The following is a 9,905-nucleotide window of genomic DNA, read 5'->3' as shown; positions in this document are numbered from 1 at the left end:
TTATGATTAGGTGGCCACTAAGGGCTTAAGGACAGGATCGTTCTCAATGGGTCGTTCTTCATTTATTTTACACTCAAGTCTAAGGTAAAAAAACTGCACCCAGTATGTGATGCATGTGATGTATATGATACATGTGGTTATGGCATGGCATAAAATGTTGAATATGGAATTAATCAGAGCTTGAGTCTCTGTAATTGTGCATGCTTATGATTATTGGTTAAGCATGTTGAATGCCTTATATCTGGATGTTTGAATGTGCATTGTAACGATCCGGATTTTCAAGACTCGATAATGTGGAAATATAAATGTTTTCATTTAACAAAATGTCTCAAAAACCCATAGAAAAAAAAAACTTTTTAAAAAGTCGTATGGCCATACTTAACATTTAGTTACAAACATGTTTTATAAAGAGTAGAGTGAGCCTAGTTTAGGAAAATTACACAACATTTCCAAAAATAAAACGGCTTCCCAAAAGGTCGGTCCACATGTACATTTGCAAGGAAGACTCCAGCGCTCACTGCTCTGTCTTGCCCTTGCACTTACCTACAACATGAAACAACTAGGAAAGCGAAAACGCTTAGTAAGATCAACTTTCAACAAAGCATATAGAGAATTAGGGTTCCGGACCCTACACAATCAATTTCAAGAATGCTAAAGCGTCCTGGCAAACTTATGGTCATGCCTGATAACCAAGGATAAATTAATTCATAACTAGATAAAAATCCTGCACTTAGAAAATCCCAGAACAAGCAGATATATTATATCACAACTATATCTTATTAACAATTATATCCCTGCACTCAGAAAATCCCAGAGCAAGCAGATATATTATATCACAACTATATCTTATCAACAAATATATCCCTGCACTCAGAAAATCCCAGAGCAAGCAGATATATTATATCACAACATAATTCGAGACCAACGCTCGACAATTTCCAACAATTCATGCGTAACGCGCCCTCCAACATAATTGCTAACCTGTAAAAAAGAACCGAGTCCCCACACTAAGATCTAGCCAATAAATATTCTCATCAAGGATAACTATCGTGTTACCTAGGGCATCGCTACTTATTCGAGAGTGTAATCCAATTTACACGGTTTTACGAAGACTTCTATGTTAATCAGTGGTGCTGGTGAGCAGTTGCCCCTAGGGTGTTTAGCCTCACTCAATCTTGGCAACCCCTAATATCTCTAGGCACTCTCACTGAATGGCCAATATTCACGGGTGTTATCCGGGAATAACTTATCAGAGCACTTGCTCGGATTCTAACCGTCCAATGATTAAGTAAGCATGAGGGCCCCCTAGGTCCCATTTATTTTGGCGCCCCTAGGTTTAACCAGCTTATCCTCATCTCATGGCCACTCGTCGCGGTAATGAACCAGACATAAATAAAATCAAGCAGTGTGACGGGGAACAACCGTCTAGGATATGACGGACATCTACCGTTCATATTTTCTAAATCAGCACTCACTAGACTAACGTCTCTAAGCAACTTTCTATGACAGTCTATATATGTGCATGTATCCCTATACTAACAGACAAGACAATAATCATTTCATGTTGCAGCCATACAATATAAGTTGACTTACTTGGAGTCCTTAGCGCTCAGTAGGTTTTCACCCTCCAACGTTCAGTCCAGTTATGCTTAGCCAATACTGTAGTTATCCATACAGTATACTCGGATTAATTATGGCACTCATAATTCATTATTATTATTTTGGGCAGCTTGGTCATTTTAATAAAAGTCATTTGTAAGGATTTATAATCCTTATTTGGTTTTAAACCTATTAAGGAAAGTCATACAAAATATTCGAGATTAAACCCTAAGTCTCAGGGAGACCTATCCTAAGGTCTCGATACCTAGGCTCGGGTATCACAATGGTATTTTCCCACAATCCGCTAAAAATCTTATTATTTTAAGATATCGCTATTAACCCGCACTTTCGACTAGTTGGTTAAAATATGTAAGATTTTAGCCGGTATTATATCCAGAAAATACTAATAAATTCCTTAATTAATTTTAAAGAAAATAAACTCTTAAATTTTCCTTTTATTTTTCTTAAGGTTTTAATATCTAAAAACCGTTTTAAGAAAATTGCCTAATGTTGTCTTAATTAGGAAAGCCGTTAAAAATTTCCCATTTTGACTAATTAATTTTCCAAAATCAATTAATCAATTTTACTTACTAGAAAAATAATTCATTTTATTATTTTCACAAAATATAGGGTTTTAAACTCTCTTTTAATTTATTAACTATTAATAAATTAAATCTCTTATTTTTAGAAAGAATAAAAACTCTTTAATAAAAATAATTCATTAAAACTCAAAGGGGTAATTTTAGTGAAAATATGATTTAATGACTTACCAATTTATATCTTGAAATAAGCAAAATTTTACTTTTTACCTTATGTTCCAAAATTTCATTTTTACACTAAGTGTGAAAAGCCTATTTTTCACATTTTTAACTACATACTAAGTTAGTTCATAACTTGAAATTTATTTACCCAATTGTTACCAAAATTTCCCAATTCCATTTTTGTTATGCCATTTAGGTCTTTGTAAAATCTTAGGTCAAAATGAGCATTTTTTATTGGTGAAATCATTTTCCAACAATAAGGTAAAAATGACCTTATTTTCAAGTTCTTATTTTCTTCCAAACTTTGAAAGTTAATAACTGTCAAACAGTTCAATATTTTCTTACCAAATTTTACAGTGTAATACTAGGTTATGCCAAAAATATGTCCACAAAATTTTAGAAAAAAATGGGTTCATTTTCCCTATACAGTGGCTGTCCAAACTTGGTTCCGAAAATAAGAATACGAAAAAAACAGTTTTTTACCTAAACTTTGAAATAGCATATAACTTACTCATTTCTAAATATTTTTTTGTGTTTGAAAAGTTCAATTTTATGTACTCAATCTCAAAAACATCAAAGTACAATTTAATTTTACAAAATCAATATACAATGGCTGCTTGACCCCTTGGAAGTCACAACTCAAAACATGTTTTGTTTTACGGTTTCCTACAAAAACCCTTGGGGGTTTTGGTTCCTATTTTCAAAAATCAATACACAAGCATCATAAAAATTATAAAAAAACTACCATAACCTTATTACATCACCAATAAGAAACTTTAAGCATTAAATATTCAAAATAATGCTTAAAACTAAAAACCCTACAACAAAAATCATCAATAGTAAACTTTTTAACTTTTTGGTATTCTTGCTTAAGGTTTGGACCTTCCTATTAGCTTTGGCTCCTTCAAAACCTTTCAAAAACCCTAACCAACTTCCCCCAACAACATAGTTAATTAGCTATTTGAAATTCTATGCTTAAAACTTTACAAAAGTCTAGATTAATGAAACTTTACCTTAGGGAAAACCCTTCCTAGACCAAGACTTAGCTTCCAAGTTTCCTTGGTGTTCTTGGGGTTGAAAATGGAGAGAACACTTTGAGAGGTTTTCAAAAATTAGTTGAGTGAATGAGAGAGAGTGGTGTGATCGGTTGGGGAGGGTTGGAAGAGTTTATCACACTCTAAAATTCCTAAAAAAACACTGAAGTGCTTTACTCCCACTTGCCCACTTGACATTATCCCAAACCTTTAAATAAATGGGATTTAATCTCAATTAGTTAATAAATGGGATTTCAAAACATCACATGACCGGCCACCCATTGTTATATATGTGATCATTTCATTTTTTTTTTTTATAAAGGTTAATAAATGTTTCATAAGTAGAAAAGTCTAAATTGGCTTTTGACACATTTTTCACTCTTATTAAGTTTTAATCACCAAACTTAACATTAAATAATTAAATTAAATGTCTCTCACATTTAATTTAATTAATCACATAATAAAATTTAACCTAAGGTCCATTCATGGAATAAAATTCCTCATTTCGGCAAAATTAGGCATTTAACACAAAATGCCTTAAAATTTCCATTTTATTTTAGGTTTATTATTTTTTACCAAACTTTAACTTTTATGAATGTATTTTATGCCCAAAATATAATCTCCATGATTTTTCATTTTATTTTCCGATATTTTTACCCGATCAGGGTTTTTGTGTCGGTCTAGGACCGAAAGTCTTATCTTGACTTTTAAAATCACAAAATTCATATTTTGGCTAGCAATAACTCATGGAATACTTACAAACAAAATATAATATTATTTAAAATAATATTCTTAACCCGGGAGAAAAATCCCGACCCGAGTCGTTTAAAGGTACCCGAAAACGTAGGACGTTACATGCATGATTATAATTATGTTGGTGATTGTTGATGAGGCATGTTAAGTGCTCTATAAATGGACACTGAATTCATTACATATGTCTAGCAGCATGGCTTACTTGTGAATGACACTGACTTATTACTCAGAAACGACATTGGTGTTTGGTATTGGTTGTGAAGCTCTGACTTATCAGTCATGGTCAGCCATAGTACTGAGCACTGGTTGTATGGTATTGGCTTATGAGTCAAGAGCGGCATTAGCGTGTTTAACGCAGGCTGAGATGATTAGATCTAATCAATATTAGCATTAATTGTTTGACCGACCTATTGGTCGAAAAACTAAAGCGCTTGTCTAGACTAAAGGTTAGTTACTCAGAGTCAGGGCTAAAAGGCTCAGGTAATTGAAACGTCACATGGCTTGGGGCGTAAAACCCCAGAGAAACTTATTAGTCATCTATCTAGAGAGACTTATTAGTCATCTACCTCAAATAGACTTATTAGTCATCTACTCAGAGTGCAGGACTCCATCCTTAGTTATTAGTACTTGTCTGCATGCGTGAATAGAGTTAATACTACTAAGAATGCTTATTATGATTTGGTGACATGTTATTGTCTGTTTATTAGCATGTTTGAGTTTTCTTGTTGAGCTTCGGCTCACGGGTGCTATGTGGTAGAGGTAAAGGTAAAAAGAAAGTTTGACCATCCTTGAGTTGGAGAGCTTAGGTGACGATGTGTACATATGCGACTGCTTGACCACCACAGCCGAGGTTTTAAAGAAGAATTAAGGTTAAACCCTATTTTGCTGCTTAGGTCGACTGGTTGTAAATCTTTTATTGTAATTAATCTTTAAAATATATTTTGGGATCCCAATGTATACAGTAAACGTTTAAGTGAAACATTGTATCTTTGACCCAAAATTTTAACCCTAAATTGTTAATCACATTTAGTTACACGATTATGGCCGAATGATTCGTTTAGCGAGTTTAGCACTCTTTAAAATGCACAGTATAACAGTACCTAAGTAGTAGAGCATTACAACTTGGTATCAGAGAGAGCCAAGATTAAGATTAATTTATAGCAATACTCATAAAAAAAATCCTTACAAGTATCCAATATGCTTCATTAAATTAAGATATTTTGTAAAAAAATAATTAATTGTCACAAGTTTCAGCTTAACTAATATTATAATAAAGACACGTCATTACTAGTGCATATATCTTATTGGAAAATTCTCGGGTGCACTACCTTAAAAGGGCACACCGGAGCACCCCTAAGTATTTTCGGCAAATTTCTTTTTTATGACTGCGTACACTGTAGATATTTAAAGCGTATACTGTAGATATTTAGAACAGCAAATTTTAACACAAAAATTTATAAAAATATCTTGACTCGGTTTCTTTGGGTCACAATCTTGGGGTTTCTGCCACAAGTAGTATTAATGGTCCCACTGTATGTTGTGGACACATCAGTCATTCAAGATTAAGAGTAGTTGAAATTTTGAAAAGACACACTCGTGGATCTATTAATTACAATGGATCCAAAAATTTGTTTTGGCAACAGCTAAAATTTAAACAAAATAATTTAAAATTATTATAGTGGTTTTCGTGACAGATTTGTGGGGCTACTATATACCCTTTTTTATTTTATTAATTTTTTTTAGTGGGGTTATGTGCTTATGTAAATGATTACGTAATTATTACAATACATTAGTATGTTTGGTAAAGTGTTTGACGAGTAAAAAGTTAATTACTTAACTAAAAAGTTCAAGATTAAAACTTTTTAGTAAATATGTAAATAATAACTTATTAAATAATTTACTCACAAGCTATTTAAACATATAAAAAAATCGATAATTATTTTATATAATTTATTATATAGACTATGTAAAATACAAACATTTGAAATAAAAAATATATAAATGTAAATAACTGATTAGAAATTAAAATTTTCAAATATTAAAAAAGTAATGTGTAGCTTATATATATATATTCATTAGTTATATTAAAAGATTATTTATTTTAGTAATTTTATATTTATATAACACTTTAATTAAGAAATTTATCAAACACTACACTATTCCAACTCACAACTATTTTAAATTATAATTTACCAAACACAAAACACAACTTTATGCTTCTTATTATAGTGTGAAATCTTATACTAGCTAATTAATATGGCACTGAAAATCCATATATATATTTAAATGCAGAGAATTTTTACATGTAGAGAGATATTTTAAAGAAAACCCAGTAAAGATGACGAGTACAATAACACATAAATAGATAATACCCTCATATTTCTCTAGAGTACTAATTATAATAGACTAATTAACTAATAATTAATGTGTTTTTAGAATGCTCTGAAAGCCTTGGCAATACTATAAGCAGCTGCAGAAGCAATGGCACCAATCAAAGCAGTTTGGAAAGCACTTTTAAAGGGTTGACTGCCAGTGAAGTAACCTTTGGCAAAGCCAAATATGAGCAATGCCACAATGGTCAAAACTACAGAAGCCACAACAGCCTCCTTTGCTATTGGAAAAATCATATAAGGCAACAATGGCACAAATCCACCCATTATGTATGAAAATGCAATTGTCAGTGCACTTTGTATTGCTCTCATTGGGTCAGGTTTCTCCAACCCTAGCTCGAATCTGCATACACATAATCATGAAAAAGAAAATATATATATATATTAGTTGATTATTTTGACTTTGTTAATAGTTTTGTTTGTCTTATATATTTTGACTTTATTATTAGTGTTAGTTGAAGTAAGTAAGTACTTACTTCATCATGAAATCTACCCAAGCATTAGGGTTTCTTCTAAGAGCATTTACAACTGGGCCATATTCATGTGGCTCAACCCCATATTGTGCTAATATCTCAGCAACCTCAGCTGCCTCTGTTTTATGTATAGAAAAGTTAGTGATATGATAACCTATATACATATATATATATAATAGCTAGCATTATTAATTTAAGATATTCTTATAAATACACCCATGATGAGAGAGAGAAGAAAAAAAACAAGTAAAAGATATTATATATTTATATAAAGTAGTGTAGTGGGGTTGGGGTTGGGGTTGGGGTTGGGGTTGGGGGCTTGTTATATAATAATTAATGTGTTGTTTTGAGACTAGTGTTGGGTCCAAGCTTGACATACATAGTTTTTTAGGTAAGTAGTGGGTGGGTATAGTGGGGAGAACTGTTCCCTATTATCGCATTCTCTTTGTTTCACTCCCACATATATGCCTTGCTTTACCACTACTACTAGTACGACTACTATAATTCATTTATAAAAGGTATATATATATATATATATATATATATATATGATTGAGCACTTTACCAATTTCATGTATGATTACGCATTTATGTATGTACGTACGTACGTATATTATAATAATATGCCTTTTTTTTGCAATATATATTATTAAAATTTTAAGTATTAATTTGGTACTTTATTTTTTTATTTAGTATTATGTATTTTAAAATTGTACATATTTAGTATCATGTGTTTTAAAATTTTACATATTTATACCCTAACTCAAATTTAAATAATAAATTTTACTAATTTAATCTAATTGCTCTCAATTATATGAGTTCAAAATTCAAATTCAATTACTTAATTACATATAACTGATGACAGTTTGATCATATTGACAAAATTTTATCTATCAAATCTAAATTTATGATACAATATATGTATGGTTTTAAAACACATAATACATATGAGTATTATTAAAAAAAGAATGTACAAAAATGATAATTTGTAAAAATACATAATATCAACGAGTTCATTCCATTAATTAAAATGAAGATAGAGAGTTATGAAAAATATTTGGGGTGCTAATAGGTAAAAACTTGAGTATAATGAATATTCATTTTATTTTTTAATAATTGTACTCAAACAACACTTCAAAAGTCTTTTTTTTCTTAATATAAAAATTGACAAGTTAAATCCTCTTCCTCCATATATATTATTATGAGAGAGAGAAGAAAGAAGAAGCGGATCATATTATATATATATATATATATATATATATACTATATTCAAAAGTAAGTATTAAAAATGAATATTTGTTAGAACTAGAAAATATATATATATATATATAAATATAAATATATAGTGTGAGTGGTGAGACCTATATCAGGAACGGCAACGATTTCATCTTGCTCTCTCTTTAGTTCTCTCACATAATGATCAGCTTCACTCTTCGCCGCAAGATACCTGCCATATTTGATTTTCAGGGTCATTTTAGTAATCTTAAAACTTATTAGGAAAAACAACATTATTAATTATTATCTCTAAAAATACCATAATTAATATATATATATATATAATTAGGTAGGTGAGTAGGTACCCGCCAAGCCCCATGGAGATAGCTCCGGCGGCAACTTCAGCAACTCCGGCAATGAGAATAATGGAGGAGGAAACGTCGGCGCCGGACAAGCCGGCGGCGAGGGCGAAGGGGACAGTGAGACCGTCGGATACTCCGATGATGATATCTCTGACGACCTCACTTGACATGAAGTGCTTCTCTTCATGGTCGTGTAGACTCAGCATCTGCTTCTCTAGGTCTGCATATCCTCCATTTTCTCCCATTGTTATTAATTATATATTTATATATATAATCCTATTGGGAGAGATGGTCAGGAGTAGTGAATTAGAAGGCTATTTATAGAGGAAGGAGAAAATATATAATGAGGAATAATGATCAAGTAGTGTCTCTACGTTCATTAAGAAGAATTTAAAACTAAATAAGTAAATAAATAAAGTGGTTTGGAGAAAAGGTGGGATTTTTTGGAATATTCTTGAAAAGAAAAAAGAAAAAAAAGTTTGAATCCTAACTTTTGATAAATTACCTTGGTTTTGGTCCAATTTTTTTGAATTAAAATCATAGATAATTAACCAAAACAAATAACTCTCAATAAAAACAAAACAATTTCACCTAATGATCGTGTTGTCATATTTATTTTTTTCTTCGTCAAAATTAAATTCTTAGGTCTATATTTAAACTATTTTACAAAATAAAAAATTCAAAAAATAATATATCAAAACACATAGTTCAAATATGTAGTAAGACAAAATACAAAATAAAATAGTCCTAACAATTATTCCTATACTATTTACCGAGCTTGTTCATTTACAATATAAGTATAAATATACGAAACGTAAAGAAGCATGAACAAAACATATTTATATATACAAACTCACAATATAATTAATGAAAATAAATTTTTATTTAATCTTTATTTTGCAAAATGAGTTTTGATTATAATTTTAATATAACCATTATATATTTGTAATTTTAATATATACAGGGCACTCTTAATGATTACTGTTAACCATTAGATTAAGATCAACAGTCCATATTTATAGTTGTTAATTAATATTTCTAAAAATAAATTTTGATTTTTTTCAATTTTTAGAAATACTACCTGATTACATAGTGGTCATATATTTATTAAATTAAAGAATTAAAAAAAATTCTTATTTAAGCATTATATATTAAAATTCCAAATTAATATAAAAAAAAATTACATGTTGGTGACTTACTATACTAAATTACTATGTTGACACATCATCATAATTATTAGTACGACGAAGTCTTCTATGTATATATATTTTGGAAATTTCTTTGGTAGGGCCTTCAAAAATAGCTCTATTGTAGAGCT

General features: G+C 30.4%; 1 protein-coding gene across 1 annotated transcript; it reads right to left on the bottom strand.

Moving 5' to 3' along the window:
- Nucleotides 1-6,322: 6,322 nt before the first annotated feature.
- Nucleotides 6,323-8,872, bottom strand: LOC133824453 (vacuolar iron transporter 1-like). Its single transcript, XM_062257341.1, has 4 exons — nt 8,591-8,872; nt 8,372-8,457; nt 7,014-7,128; nt 6,323-6,880 (listed from the first exon to the last, which is right to left on the bottom strand). Exons 1-4 carry the CDS (start codon nt 8,830-8,832, stop codon nt 6,580-6,582), a joined length of 744 nt encoding a protein of 247 aa, XP_062113325.1. The 5' UTR covers nt 8,833-8,872; the 3' UTR covers nt 6,323-6,579.
- Nucleotides 8,873-9,905: the final 1,033 nt, after the last annotated feature.

Source organism: Humulus lupulus, chromosome 3, assembly GCF_963169125.1.
Source record: "Humulus lupulus chromosome 3, drHumLupu1.1, whole genome shotgun sequence".
NCBI classification, from domain to species: Eukaryota; Viridiplantae; Streptophyta; class Magnoliopsida; order Rosales; family Cannabaceae; genus Humulus; species Humulus lupulus.
This window is presented reverse-complemented; position numbering and strand designations above follow the sequence as displayed.

Excerpts from the sequence above, each read along its gene's own strand:
- LOC133824453 (XM_062257341.1), bottom strand. The coding sequence starts at position 8,832 with ATGGGAGAAAATGGAGGATATGCAGACCTAGAGAAGCAGATGCTGAGT. Across the intron at positions 8,458-8,590 it reads ATCTCCATGGGGCTTGGCGG|GTATCTTGCGGCGAAGAGTG; the intron begins GTACCTACTCAC and ends CAAATATGGCAG. Across the intron at positions 7,129-8,371 it reads CGTTGCCGTTCCTGATATAG|AGGCAGCTGAGGTTGCTGAG; the intron begins GTCTCACCACTC and ends TACATAAAACAG.